We start from the raw sequence: 15,764 nt of genomic DNA on the forward strand, positions 1-15,764 counted from the left end.
GCAGTTTGTTGCTGGCCTCTCTGGGATTGAATGAGTTAAAATCACAGCAGACTGGCAACGCTGAGCTCCCTTCAAAACAACAGTCTCTCTGCAAGGACACATCTCAGTAAATGCCTCATGTTGCCGAACATTTCTTTGATATTTTCTACAATGATTCTTTCCCTATTATTATGTAGCTAACAGATTGTAAGTGTGTAAATAGACGATTGCTGCCCGCTTTTAAAATGGCTACCGTTGCCTCCCGTAGGAATGAGACCACAAATAAGAGATTATATATATTTTTATGGATGATTTTTTTTTAGTTTTTCTGCAGTTTTTCAAAACAAGAATATTTGATAACCCCTTTGTCCTATTATCAAATTATTAACAATTTGTTGCTTTTACAAAGCCACTTCCCGACACCAAAAAAAAGAAAGATGGTATACATTGGTTACACCCTGCAGGGGTCTCAGTTTGCAGAAGCACGTGACAGTGCTGTTCTAGGCAAGGGATTAAGGAGTTAATTGACCTGAAGCGTGCAAGTAAAGGCGTTGGGCTGCTCTAATTATTAGTTAGCTGGTCTGGTCGTAATCATGTTCAGTTAGTCATTTTGCTCTTACACCACGCTTCCCTCTATTGCCCCTGAGCTGCACTGTACAGAACTATATAGCCATAGAGCTGTATGAATATGGATTCATTTGCAGAGAGAAAGTAGAACCCTCCACACACCCCACTAGCCCTGCGACGAGCCCAGCATTGCACTCTTGCTCACGTTTTCTTTCTTAAGACATGTTTGTTTTAAGCGTGAAAACATCCCACTTATCCAGGGAATGTGTCTCTTTCCATGTGTGTGTTGGAAGGGGTTTGAGTAGCAGGGACAGGAGCCGCAGCTGTGGGGTGGTCTCAGGTGTAGGGGGGTATTGCGGAATCATATGAACACTGCCCCAGATATTTATTCCTCACTGGGGATTGGTATGAAAGTAGTTACTTTATTCCCAGGACAATGCTCCCAGCGCAAAATGAAATAACCCGACCTATTAATTCTGCAATCCCACATGAACAGGAGCTGTATTCTTTTCCTTATTGCTTGGCTCGGGTTGGGTTTTCATCATAGCTGTCATGTTTAGGTAATGAGATCTGTGTCAGAGAGCGGCACAGAGCTTTTACATGCGGTCCTCTTTGTGCTTTAATGCTGCACCTTTCTGGTGTAGGAGCCATTAATGTATTATAACCATCCATGGGATCAAAGGTAATCTTTTGGCATCCCCCAATTCTCTGGTAATGTAATATGTTCATGATGGAGTATCAGGGCATAGTATGGCTCACATGGAACTGCTTTTGGATACCAAGAATACCGCCTCACACTGCTTACTTGTCATTTACCCGGTCAAACTGACTTTTCTATTGCAGGTTATATCTTCCATGTGGTCTGTAGCAGCATTCTTATTTGTACTAATTGTAAGGCTAACATCTGCTTCTCACTGGAAAATACAATGTCTTGGCTTGTGTTCAGATAGGTGTGGCTTTATTGGGCACATACTGAATAATTTGAGTCTACTTCTTTTTAATGGTAGATGGTATGTTGCCAAGAGCCAAGTGTTTGTTCTTAGTGCAGATTGGAACACACTGGGAGTAGGGCGGAAGTCTGTGCCTGTCCTTCATGCAATGAACGTAAAGACAGATAAAGGCCAGTTACCCACTTAATCTACTTTTCTATAAATGCCATAAACTATTGCTTATTCCCCATTTCATTATACTTTTCAGATCTCTTGACTCTGACCTATGTATTTTTGTATTCTCCCCTGACACGGTCTGCACTAGGAGGCTGTTTTTATGCCTTCACCTCCTTTTCAGGGATGTATTTTTGTTATGTTTCTGTGAATTATTACCCTATCCCCCATATTTGTTGCATAACGTCTTGTCCTTGAGCATCTTTTCTCTCCTGTAGCTTTCATACATGCCATTGATGTTTTTGAAAGATTGTCATAATCCCCATCTTTTACCATGTTGTATGTATGTCTCTATATAGCGCCATTAATGAACATAGTGCTTCACAGCAGTAACACACGTGACATTAATATTAATAAGCTCTTCAGATATAAGTAACATTAGGAAAAGAAGTCCCTGCCCCAGAGAGCTTACAATCTAATTGTTCCAAGACTTGTATTATGAATTGTTTGCAGAGATTTTACGGCAAACACTGCTCTGGTTTTGTCACCATTGCTGGATTTCCTCCACCTTGTCTGGCCAATGCGGTTAATCCCAAGGGGAGGGGGGGGCCTCAAGGTCCCTTGGGCTCTTATTGCTGAATAGAAGGCTGAGTCTTTTTAGTAGGATAAAAGGATATGTTCATACCCCTGTATACAAATCTACGAGACTCATCTGTTTCCGCTTACTGTACAGTTCTTGGGTTGTTAAGGATTTTAAGTATATGAATAGCAAATAAAAATACCACTTGTTAGCACATTCATGTCTGACAGGTCCACAAACCTGCCTTTCCCCTTTCTCTTGGCATAACATGCTTCTACTGCAGCCAGGGACTCTGGGTAATGACATGCAAATGAGCACTCACCAGGTGTCGCTTCTTGACCATTTTAACATGCAAAGAAGGGTGGATAGCAGTGTTGGTCCTTCCATGTAGTTACAAAGGAGGGAGAGGGAGTAGGTGGTATGGTAAATCTGATGAAGGACCCTGAGAGGTTTTAAAGCTTGTAACTACCTGTTGGTCCAATAAAAGGTATGTTATCATACCAGCTACTTGCCTCTCATTTTAACATGGGCTTATGCCTGCCACATTACACAGCTTTTTTTAGTGCAGAGCCAGTAAACCTACTCGCTAACAGCTGTTTCAACCTTCTGGGTCTTATCTGTGTGAGGATGGCTTACTGTTTTTGCAATGTGAAGCTGGTAGTGGATACAACCAGACAGTTATGGTGAATAAAAAAAGTGAGAAAAACCTTCCACTGCGCAGGGTACAGCAAATAAAAATACCACATGAGCACATTCACATGTCTAACAGGTCCACAAGTACAGTATATGAATACAAAGCTATAATGGCCCTAGTGTGAAATTTGGCAACCATTTGGAATGGGCTTTGAAGGGATAATGTGTGTGTGTGTGTGTGTGTGTGTGTATTACATTGTTGATTGAGCCTTTGATAACCTTCTGACTGCAGCATGGTCAACGTTTGGGAGACCAACCATGTTGGAAACGAATGAGGAACACCCGAGATGATTGACACAACCTGTAAACCATTAATATGAACATAAGCCTACATACTTTAGAGTGGAAACCGTTCTAGAGCTGTAGGAGCAAAGATGAGTGTTCTTGGAGTCTTTTGCGAGCCATTTTTGCATTCCTTTCCATGCAGTAGTTGGAAACAGACCCTCAATATAACGGCTACAATTCTTATTTCAATAAAAACAAATGACACGCTAAAAAGAGCTTAACTTCCCATGTTTATTTCTGATGTATAGTATTATATCACATGGTCCGGGGTCAGGTGATCGAAGGGGCCAGCAATAAATAGGGGAGGGTTAAGCACCCGAGGGGCCAATAATGAGATGCATGGAATAATTAATCCAAGAGGCCAGAGATGAGATGCAGTAAGTGGTGGAGATTACAGGGAGGTATTGATTAGAGGCAGTGGTTTTTTGAGACTTTGCTTACTGATCACGCTTGTCTCTGCAAGACAAAGGCTTTGTGGTACTGGTTAAATAGCCATAATCGAGGCATATGTAAGGGCTGTTATATACAGCGTGTGCGTGTGTGTGTCCTAAATAAGATTTTTTTTTTTTTTTTTTTTTAAAGAAAAAAAAAGTTTAATAAATATTTTTTTTTTAGTTCTGCAATCATTCACACACGCATGCGCGCAGGCAGCGTCGCGAAGAGATGATTTTCCTAATCTTCGCCGCTGTCTGTCGGCTCCCCTCCCTGCCCTGCGCGCGCACGGCCCTTGTATAGAAAGGCTAAAATTCCGCGCGCACAACGTAGCACGCGCCCGGCACTATATAACGTGCCTAGCCCCTCTTATTTCCTGATGGTGGTGGGTAGTCGTATTGCAGGCCTGTTAGGGCTGGTATATTTGTGAGGTGCGTGTATACATTCAAAACTGATACCCAGGTTTTCAGGAACAAGTCTCCCAGCTGTCTTGCTCTGGGCTCTCCTCTCTCTTTCTCTGTGTAGAGAATGTGTTTCTGCTGCTGTCTCTCACTTACTCTGTGCTTGACTATCAGTCTCATACAAGCCTCTTATTTCACCTGTGTGTCAGGCTGTCTCTCTGTTTCCCCTCTCACGGTCACCTGGACTGTCTCTCTGTCTCAGAAATGCAGTTGGACTCTCTCTGTCTCTCAAACGGAAAGTTTGTTTGAACATTATATCTGGCTTTCACCTTATCCAATTCCATATCTCCTGTCGTGTTGTCAGGCAGATCAGTGACAGGTTCTCTTACTCCTTATTGCACCATGTGATAGGTGGAGCAGATTAATTCTGTATTCACAGTCTACATATATTTGTAGCAGGTGCCGCACACACAGTTGTGAATTCGCATCCCATTCCTAACTCCTGGAAAGATTGGGAGACGCAGTTCTTCCGTGTGTGAAAGGTGAGGGCCCCTCATAAACACTTTTTTTTTTTTTTTAAATAACCCTCCCCCCAAAAAGTTCATATTGGTGTGTGTATTCATTTAGGAAGCAATTAATCGTTTTTTATGTTTCGTGTTACCTGTTACTACAGAGGGCTGGAAGGGATTGTAGGAATTTGGAAGCCATCAAATAATCCTCCCTCTTTTGAGCCATAGATTCTTTGATGTAACTAAAACGGCGACACGTGGAGTATTAAATAACCAACAAAATATGTGACAGATTGTTACAAGACGTGCGTGAAGTGTTTACCAGTCAGTGGAATAATAATGAGGACATAGATAAACCTTACAGGGAGCCAAATAGTTGAGTGATGAACATTTACATTTTTTGCATATAACAGGTGCTCATGCTTGTAATCTATTGTTGATCTGCCGCCTCTCGGCTCTTCAGGTGCTTTATGAATGCAGCCATCTATGGTTCCTCTGCAGGATATCCCTCGTATGGAGGGAGATTTAATGAGGAGAATCCCAGCCCTATCTGTCTCAGTTCATTCTATATAGGGAGTTTGCCTTTTTATCTGTCACGCCTCATTTGCCAAAGCAAAGCACTAATAGGCATTAATGGCTAATTGATTTTGGCTGTCCCTGTAAGTGCAGGGTGCGTGGGATCGCTTTTGAAAGCCTCCTGTTTTATGACATGCTGGGATGTTGAAGCGTGGGAGAGTAAGAAAGTGACAGCGGGGACAAGCGTGTGACGGTCTGAACCATACCAGCGCACGCTGGGATTGAAGTCCTAAGAGAAACCTGTGGGGTTAATATGTATGGATTAAAAGCCCAAAATCAAGTAGGGTCTAAGGTTTCGGAGTAAGAAATGGAATGTCAGCATACTAAACCCACGTGGTCCTTAATTGCTGTGAAATGTCAGGTTTTTGTCCCCAAGCTCCTCCTCTCCTTTTAGCTCTGCAGAACATTAGTTCCTACCGTGCTGTGCCCAACAGAACACAAAGACCCGGAGTCTTCTGCATCGCGCCCGAATCGGCCATATCTGCCATTGACTTTAATTATCCCGATTCGGGCCTGATACAACAGATCACCCTCCGATGAGTCCCGGGCAAAGTCTTTCCTTTTCCTTCTTACAACATTCACCATTCATACGTCTTACTGTGAGGGGAGCAGATCCAGCACATGTACGCGTGGCTTCAAAGCAAGGCCATGTTTACACAACCCTTATTGCGTGCGTTTCCAGAGCTTCAGGATTACCAAGACCGTTGTTTTTCTTAAACATTGGCAATAATAAAAATGACTGAAATACGTGAATGTGTTTTTTTCCTGGCCATGCCCAGCAGACCATCATAGAGCTCCAGGAAAACATTTGACAGAAAACAATAAAATTAGCCTAGCTGCTCTGTTCAGAATGACGGCCAATGCTGCTACACCCCTTTCCTGCGCCAAATTCAAGCAAGAGGAGAATAACATCAGAAATCTTTTGTCTATTAAGGCTACATTTGCAACTTGATTTAGAAAGCAAATTCCTCTAAATGTAAAGACTTCCTTACACAACTATCCAGTTTTACAGCAATTTGCTTCTTTTTGGTTTTATTTATTTTACATTAAAAAGTAGACAAATTAGTTTTATTTAAAAAAAAAAGGGGGGAGAATCAATGCTATGTAAAGGTTTCATGACATAATTTGGGACTTTTAGAACTTTTATTTGAAAGAACATGACTTTTCACCTACCTTTTCACAAGAAGACAAGGGACAGTCAAACATAATGTTTCACTAAGGATAATTTGACCATTTAAAGGCTTCCACCAAAGCAAATAAATTGATTCCAATAATCCATGAATATATTTCCATTTGCTATTTAATGAATTATTGAGCCAATATCTTCAGATGGTGTGATCAATGAAGCAGTATTTTATTAAGGGCTTAAAACAATACATGTCCATTTGAGAACTAATTTCAACTCCACATGTATTTTCTGTGTAATATTTTAAATATAGATTGATTTTGTTGCACCTAATTTATTATATCTTTTGAATGGCCACATTCTATGTTCTTTATTTAATGTGTATATATAATACAGTTCATAATTGTAACACATTACATATTGCTAAAATAGAATCGCAGTCTGGCGAAGCAGGGCTTTGGTTTCGTCGCATGCTCCATCACAACGAGGTCCATTCCCTTGTAATGCTGCTCATGCTTTGTTTTTCCTGCTCGGTCTCAGCCTGGGGGCGCTGGGTGATGGCAGGAGGGAAATGACAGGTTAATTTGCTGGACTGCTTTCAGAGCATGTGTTTTTCAGACTCTATGTGATTAGAGAGACGCTGAGTGGAGGGGGCGGGGGGGGGGCATATCTATTGATCCTGATTTCATGCATCAGCTACTCATGAAGGCAGCATACAGTCCTGTACAGATTTTGTGTTTATCGAATGCAGATCCTGGTATCTTTAGTGACATAAGAGTTCTTGGAAAATGTAGTGATACATGAAACTTGGAGTTCTTCTTTGGATGTTTTATAGCGGGAGAGTTTGCAAAGTGCTAACAATGTATGCAACACGACAAAGGTGCACATTCTCCCAGCCGTACCTGGGGGAGGAGGGAGGGAGGAAGGGTGCTTTTCAACTCATTTCCAGCATGATGCCTGCTCTCCACCCTAAACCCACTTCCTAACACTTTTTTACCCTATGTGATCTGGTCTGTGCTGGAAAGCACCCGCAAGCGTTTGTTAACATGAAATAACCTCCTTTTAATGATTGATTACTTGATGGCGGCTAAAACACCTGAAGCATAGTATGTATGTATGCACCACTTCTCAAATACCTCACTGTGTGTGTGTGTGTGTGTGTGTGTGTGTGTGTGTGTGTGTGTGTGTGTTGTAAAGCAATGTGCAGCGAATCCTTAAGTGGTAAAATAAGGCTGAAAATGCCTTTTTAACCACTAAAGCACTTTTTATATTGATAGTGGATGTAAATGTATTGAATAAACTATTTAGTGTTTATAGGTATTTAATGCCATTAGAAATGTTTTCTCTGAGCAGCGACGGTAAGAGGTGGATTTGGGATATGAGTAACACTAACTGTTGGATAAATATTTTGGGGGGGGAATGGTACTCGTGCAGCTTTTTATCACTGTATTTCCCTCTCCCTGTGTGTGATACCAGTAGTTATTTGCTGTTTGGGAATCGCTGGTGAGGCCTTTTCACTTTGCTCACCATCTCATGGCCTCTTTGTTTCTCCTCCAGGCTTTCAAGGAGATGCTGTATGCGGCCCAAGACCAGGCCCCATCCATAGAAGGTAAGCGACAAATCGTGTTTGTCTACTGTGTGTGGGCATTGAGATCCCTGTGTGACTGATGGAGGCTTTGTGTCCCTGCCATGACTGTGTATGTCTGTGCTTACGTGCAGAGGTGGAACTAGGGGGGGTGGCTGGGTGGGTAGGGCAGTTGCCCATGGCGCAGCACTTTAGGGGGCACAGGTTGGGCAGGCGATTGGAGGAGAGTGGCAGAGAGAATGCAGCGGAGGGAGCAGGATGGCAGTGCAGTGAGCGTTTGAGGGAGCAGGATATGGGGGAGGGCGTCAGAGGAGGGGGCCAGGCCCGGTCCAGTGGGCCGACCTGAAATTCTGTCACAACTTCCGGTGTCTGCCACTATGACAGACCTCCCCTCCCACTCCACAGGTAGGGACTTGTAACCTAGAGGGGGGAGTGAGAAACTGGGAAGGGGAGGGAAGAGACACTGTTGGGAAGGGAGGAGATTCATACAAAGGATTCACAAAAAATTGCAGGATTGTTTTGCGTTTGTTATATGAAAAAACAATTTGGGGAGACGCAGTTGAAACTTGCCCTAGGTTCAAAAATACGTTGTTCCTTTTGTGTGTGTGTCTGTTTGTATATGCATACATGTGTCCCTGGCATTACTGTGTGTGTGTGTGTGTGTGTCTCCCTGGCAGAGCTGTGTAGTGTGACTTGTGCATTGCTGTATTAGTATTGCATGTGAGTACTTGCTGTCTCCACTCTATTCAGCGGTTTCATTGAGTTTCCGGTCTTCAATCATCTCATTACCAGATTGATATTGGTTAGCCTGACCCAGGCTTTAGAGGCCGGAACGTCTGTCTTTTGATGTAACATACATTTTGCAATATTTAGATATCAACTAGCTGAGAGTTGCAATATTTAGATATCAATTTGGAGTGCCTGCAGACTTCTCAACTGTTTCCGATACATCAATAGGTGGCTTCTTATCGCTCTGGACGCACACTCGTTAACCTCTCTCCAGGAAAATATTACTGTTTTTCTTTGGTGTGCATTACCTTCTTTGTTTTAATTACCATTGTGGTAACACTGCACCCCCCATCCTTCCTGACACCTCGCCCTCCCCCTCTTGCGTACTGCTGAGCACCAGTTTGGCTCACTCTTCTCCCGTCGGTTGTTCGCACTACGTCGGCAGACGGTAGAACACAGCTGCGCTCTGGTAGAGGCAGTTTTGCTGGGGTGTGAGATCTCAGAGAGCACAAGCTGTCGCCACTCTCTGAACACCGACTAGATGAGATGCCAGAGGAACGAGACAGGGTGCATGTATAACCTACAACAGGGCAGAGGGGCTACAACGGGGTACATGTTGTTGGCTACAAACCTCTAAATTGATGGCAAATACGGGCCCCTTCTTCTCTGCCTGTTCTCACTATTTACTTTACCTCGAATCATCTATTTCATTTCCTTTTTTCTTAAACGTGTAGGCCTTTTTTGTGCCTGTATTTGGGTATTTATCTTTCCCAGTGTGTCTCTGTGTGTGTGTGCGCGTGCGTGCTTGTGTGTGCATGTGTCTGTTCTGTCTGTTCTGTTCTGTCGGTTCTGTCTGTTCTGTCTCAGGAGTCAGGGGGTAAAAGTCCTTGGCTACATGTTTGTCTCTGTTAAAGTTCTTCATAGATAAGACTGCACATGAGCTTGCCAGACTAGTTGGTGTAGTGCAGCTTTATAAGTAAGTCTCTCTGTGAGCTTGTTTGTATGTCTGTGCCCAGTTTAAACCCTGTGGGGCCATGTTTGAAAGATTCCCTGGTGCAACACTGATGCATTACTGGAGCAAAATCAACATCAAACGTATGAAATAAAAAAAATCTCCTTGTTACTGGATTGTTTTTCTCCATTTATGCATCTGTTGATGGTTATTTGCACCAGGGAGTACTGTATTTGGCGCATCCTCCCTTGGTGATGTTTGAGAGACTGGAGCAGGCAGAGGACTGCGTGTGAAGTATGTAAATGTACTCAAGTGTTCTTTTTTTGTCACGAGTGTTCCCGTTCAGCAATGTCACATTTAATAAAAGATACCTTAAATTGTCCATGTCCCCAGGTAATTCTTCTCTTTCCTCTATGCTGGTCGGTTTCCACATAAATAGCATAGGCTGTGGCTGTCTTCAATTCCCCTCCTCTCTCTTTGCTGTCGGACTGCATAGGTACCATGAGCAGGTCCTTTTTTCGGAGCTTCCCTCCTCCTCGATTCTTCCGCACATTGAGCAGATGTGCTGCCTGCTCCCCAGACTCCTTAGGATTCAGGGCGTCCAGGATGAAAGCGTGCCTGTAAATTATTCATTGTGATTATCTGCCTCACTGCCCGGGGTTCACTGGCCATTTCTCTCTTCCTTTTTTTTTTTAGTGTGTATCCCCATCTCCAGGGAGTGTGGGGGTGCAAGGTGTTCTGGACATCATTGAAATGCCCTTCAGTCCTTACAGAAAGAGAGGTGTGATAATGGAGTATTGCCCAATTATAAAAATTTAGAAATACATTATTTATATTTAAAAAAAGATTTGACATTGTGGTATAAGTGAGGGAGGGGGGGGGTCTCTTGCATCTCTCTCAGCCTCTGGAGAAGCAAGTATTCATTTTTCTAAGGGGCATTATTAATACTACAAACACAACCGCAGAGACCCTTCTCTCCCCCCAACACGAACCCTGGCAGATGGATATTTACACACACAAAAAATGTATATGTAAAAAATATGTATAGAAGTACAGCTCAATCCCGTTATAATGCGATCCGTTACAACGCAAATACACTTATAACGCGATGCAAGCGTGGCTCCCAATTTTTGTATTTATGAATACTTGGCAACACGATTATTGGCATCTTAAATAATTTATTATACAATGCATACAATTGTACCTTATTTCTGACGCGGTCCGCTTATAGCGTGGTGTGATTCTTTGGACACCAAGCAAAACGTTATAAGGGGCTTGAGCTGTATTTTGTTATTTCAAAGGTCAATGTTCTTAGGAACATTTCTCAACATCTCTTCCTCCCCTGGCACTCTGCTGTATATCACTAGCCTTAAACTTCTCCCTCTGTAGGTATTTCAATCAACCTGTTATGCATGTCCCAGCCTATGCTATTCTAAGCGATGCTTAAACAGAGAATTTAGTCTCCTAAGTCTTTTAGAATGTTCTTTTGTTTTAGGCATGTAGCCACGTTAGTCTTGGTGACAGTGAATAGATCACATGAAAAATATAGGTACATGCGATTGATGTCAACCAGCTTCCAAGCGTTATTAAAGAAATTACTCTCTCTTTTTTTTTTTTTTTTAATGAAAGAGCGGTTTCGGGACAATAATATGGGACAATGACACAAGGGGAACAATGAGGCTGTGCCACGGTCAGAAGACTAATCACTCGGAAAGTAGGAAACAAGACTTATGCTTTGAATGGGAACATACCAGTTGCATGCTTTCCCAGGGGTTCTCAAACTTCACTTGATCACAGACCACGTTATACTTAAATATCTTTGTTCATGAATATATTTCTGTACGTATATATACAACATTTTGCAAATTCTGGTCCTGAATCTAGAAATCGGCTATCATTGCTACTATACTGACAATTATATCAAAGCCATGGACTGCAGGAAAGAGCTGTCTAATGTGAAGGGAAGAGAACCCCTATTCTGTGCTGATATAACTTCTGGAGTGACTAGTAATATTTAACTGTAACTTCCTGCAACTAAATAAACTAAATGTCTCTCAAGCAATATGTTCCAGCGGTGAATTGGGTGGACCACCTGGGAATCATTTATTGAAGTCGACCTGCTACCAAACTGGACCAAAAAACAGCACCTGGTTTATCAATGAAAAACACGGTAGAAAGTAACAGGATCATTACATTGCTCTGACCTTCGTCTCTATGTTTATAGGGACGGAAATGCTGCTTTCCTCTGTCACCATCCCAACAGCCTTGCTGTTTACAGATCGTCTCTATTGTATAGTCATGCTTAGACAATGGAATTGGAAGATTTTTTTTAATATTTATTTATAAAAATGTGTTAGCAGGAAGTAATACATTGACTAATACAAGTACAGTATGTCCTGGGCACAGAGTTATAAAAATACATGGTTACATTAAAAGAACAGAGGTTATACAGTCAATTCACAGACATTTCATGGACAGAGTTGGAACATTGGGTATAGGGGATAAAGGGCGTTTGAGTTTCAGATTGAAATAGAGCAGCTTTAACATCACCATACGGCTCACACACTTTGGCTGCGCCAATGGCTGTCCATCTTTGGGGCAACGCAGATGTACACTGAGGTGGTTGAGATTCAATGCAGCTGTGAACACTAAAGTTCTTTGTGTCCTCTTGGCTCATTAACATTCCAATGGGTGGGGTTGACGTTCCACAAGGTACAAGCAAATGTTAACCCATAGCACCCTGGTCCTGTGCAGAGGGGAGCAGCACCTGGGGAGCCCCATCAGGCTGTCCGCCTTTGGGGCAACGCAGATGATTACAAGATCAAGGTACAGCACGTGTTGTAAATGCTGCCGAGCATTGTCCCATTGTCTATCAAGCACGTGCCAGCCTATGACCAATACAAGTGTAATGTCTGCAGCAGATCTCGAGCAGATCCACACTATTTGGAAAATCTGTCATGGTTTTGGAAATGCAAGTAGAGTATATTGCATCTGCTCGCTCTCTGATAGAATTGTGGCTTTTCAGCGGGTGTGTGAAATCTGTGTACATCTTTGTATTCCTTCATGCTCTTTTCACAAATTCAATAATGTTGTGTCTGTACTCCCTGTGCATACCAAATCTCCTTATGAAATGGTATGGGCTGCTCCTTATCTGCCAGTGTGTTAATATTGCACGCCCGTCTCAAGCCGCGTGTCGGTCCCAAAGTAGAGGAAATATGCTCTTCCCTGCAAATGCGACAACGAAAAGTCTTTGTATGAAACGTCTCGGCATACATGTTGATGCATAAAAGGTAAGGCCTCGGTCCCGCTGCGCTCGTTGGCGCGGGCGGCAATGTCGCGAGTTCCCCACCAGCAGGGGAATCCTCGCGAGCCGGTCCCGGTCCCCACTGGCGGCACAGCTGACTACACGCTGTCGCGCGTCAGCCGCTGGAGACACCAGAGAATGGTGTTTTCTAGCTTTGACGCGTGACGTGTGTGGCTGTGAGCCAATGGGGAGGGGAGGCTTCGGGAGGAGGAGAGGCTTCGGGGAGCGGGGAGGAGTGTGGAGTGAAAGCAGGTGAGTGCCTTTCTCTGTGTGTGTGTCTGAGTGCGTGCCTGTCTGTGTGTGTATGTGTCTGAGTGCGTGAGTGCCTGTCTGTGTGTGTGTGTGCCCGAGTGCCTGCCTCTGTCTGTGTGTGTGTGTATGAGTGCGTGAGTGCCTGCCTGTGTGTGCGCGCGTGTGTGTGTGTATGAGTGCGTGAGTGCCTGCCTGTGTGTGTGTGTGTGTGCGCGTGTATGAATGACTGCCTGCGTTTGTGTGTTTAAACTTACCTTCCAGCTCCAGCCCGAGTCCGTGGAGGGAGGGGGGGGAGTGTAGCGGGTCCCTCCGCTCAAGCCACGCCCCCCCTCCCTGTCAAACCGCCCACCTCCCGCCCACCTCCCGATCAAACCTCCCACCTCCCGCCCACCTCCCGCTCCCTTCAGACCGCAGATCGCGGTCTGTGTATCTCAGCGCACCGCCTGTCAGCAGCGCAGGTGCGCTGACTCTGGGAGCGGGGCCTTAGCCTAACAGTATACTGGGCAAACAGTGGAGACACAGACCACGCGTATATCATTAAAATACATTTATTTTATTAACGAACGTGTGTTTCTGAATATATTGTTTTTAAAATATTTCAGCTGAAATTCTCATGTAGGAATTCTTGTTTGCAGTTTTGCTTGCTCTCTGTTGGTATTCCAATGTAAACATAGAAAAAAGGAAGCGAGACCGCACACTAACGCAAAGAAACACATTTCGTAGGAGAATATCCACATTCACTTCTAGCTGTACACAGGGATCATGAAGAAAACGTGGCCTTTCACAAAGCCGTGTCCGAGCCTGAAACGTCGCATTTGTGGTGTGAAATGTTCATTGCCCGATAAAGGCAACTTTTTCTTCATCCATGTTTGCTACTTGGTGTTCGGATATCCGCCTTTGCATTGTGAGTGTTACTTTACTCTGGGATCGTTGCTCTTTCCTTTTTTCTATGTTTGCTACATGAAGTGTGACCACACTTGGAGACGAGCACCTTCCCACACAAAGACTGTTTGACTCCATACTGGGATATTTGGGACTTGTTCCCTTATGTTTCTATCCAAGTGTAAAGCAATATTTTGCTGGCCCTTCCAGCAGCAGAGGGTTAATAAATCTGATCCAAAAATCCTGCACCCGAGGAAGGGTTAATAGCTCGAAACCTTGTGCTTTGTGTGTCTTTTTAATGCTTAATAAATGGTCTGAGGACCTTTTTTCCTATTCGAATGAGTGCGCCTATCTTTATTTGGACGAAGGTTAATAGATCTGGCCTATTACGGCTTGATTGAAGTTGCTATAGATGAACGTATGATTATTAAGGATCATGTTTGCAGGAAGGTGAACAATGAGGCTATGAATAGTAGGCACTTTCCATGTAAGGCTGCATTATGCAGCTGGATTACCTTCCCTATGTTGGTGTACATTAATGGTAATCCAGCTGCATAATTGCTTTGAAATTGTATATGGAATCCTAACTGCTGCATGCATTTTGTATCACCTAGTTAACAAAGCTTCTGACTGCCTAATATATATAGCTTGTGACATTATTTAGGGGGACGATGCTACTTATATGACCTTGTGGTAACCCCGCTCTTGAGGGTCTTGCTATTTAAAAAAAAAAAAAAAAAAAAAAACAAAACAGAAAAAAACAGGTATTTACTTGGGTTACTCGGGAAATCTTATAAAAATGTTAGTGGGTGGCTGTGCTCTAAATCCTGTTACCTCTCTCCCCTCCATTTGTAGCCCAGTAGATATTTTTTATGTTCCTGTCCCCGAGACAGAGGAATAGACTGGTGAGGTCAGACCAGAGACCTCTTCAAGAGGCCAAAGGGAGTGATGAGTTTTCCCATCCTCGGACAGCCCCCCCCATCACTGTAATATAGCCAGACGCACTAACCTAATCCTATTACCAAGCATTTCCTGCTTATAGCCAGCAATAAGTACAGGCCGTGAAGGAGACAGGACAGACGGGAGAGGAGAGGTCCACATGTAATCAGAGAAGTCCCACGCTGTGAGACATGCAGACTCTGTGCTCACACTGTGTATTTATCATACATTTTTGTCCTACATCATATTTCTCTTGCTTATTTTCCTCTTCCACTTTATTGACATTTTCTCATCCTATCCTTCTGTCCGCTGTCTGCTTCTCGAGTTCATTTCATTATGCTTGTGGAATTATTGAATCTCCCTGCCAGTGTACATGCTCTGTATTTATGGGTATATTGATGTGGCGTATTGTGCTCGCTGACAAATAAGACTGTATATTGCGCTGTGAGGATCTGTAGCCCTGTATTTATGGATGCATAGGGCTGTTGGCATCCTGTGTGCTGTTCATATAGCCGTATAACATTGATTTATATCTGTAATGCTGGTAGTGTGCCCACCACTGATTATTTGCCTATAATTCTCTAGGTAGTATTTATGTATAAAGCACTCTGGCATGTATACAACTATTTATATAAGTGTAGCACTGTTAGTATGTACAGTATAGTTCTGCATTTCAGTGTATACAGCACTGACCGTGTACAGAACTCAATTTTTGTGCATATATTACTGGCTGGCAGTGCACATCTCATTTGCTTGTGTACAGTATAGAAACAGCAGTGTTTGTAACATTGCTTCTGTGCATCTTGCACTGGCAGTAAAGTATTTCATTTTTGTGAGTAATCAATCACCTGCGTGTGTGTGTGTGTGTCA

At 43.3% G+C, this 15,764-nt stretch overlaps 1 protein-coding gene across 2 annotated transcripts in view; it reads left to right on the plus strand.

Annotated features, from left to right (window-relative positions):
* The window catches only part of XPR1 (xenotropic and polytropic retrovirus receptor 1), a 62,405-nt gene that overhangs the window by 2,524 nt on the left and 44,117 nt on the right, over positions 1-15,764 (plus strand). For both annotated transcript variants that reach the window (XR_012804094.1, XM_075616527.1), the window contains exon 2: positions 7,809-7,860. Coding sequence is in view for 1 of the 2 variants with exons in the window: in XM_075616527.1 (XP_075472642.1) it covers positions 7,809-7,860 (52 nt within the window). In the remaining variant the exon portion in view is untranslated. The remainder of the gene's footprint in view (positions 1-7,808; positions 7,861-15,764) is intronic.

The sequence above is a fragment of the Ascaphus truei genome, chromosome 10 (genome assembly GCF_040206685.1).
Source record: "Ascaphus truei isolate aAscTru1 chromosome 10, aAscTru1.hap1, whole genome shotgun sequence".
Lineage (NCBI taxonomy): Eukaryota > Metazoa > Chordata > Amphibia > Anura > Ascaphidae > Ascaphus > Ascaphus truei.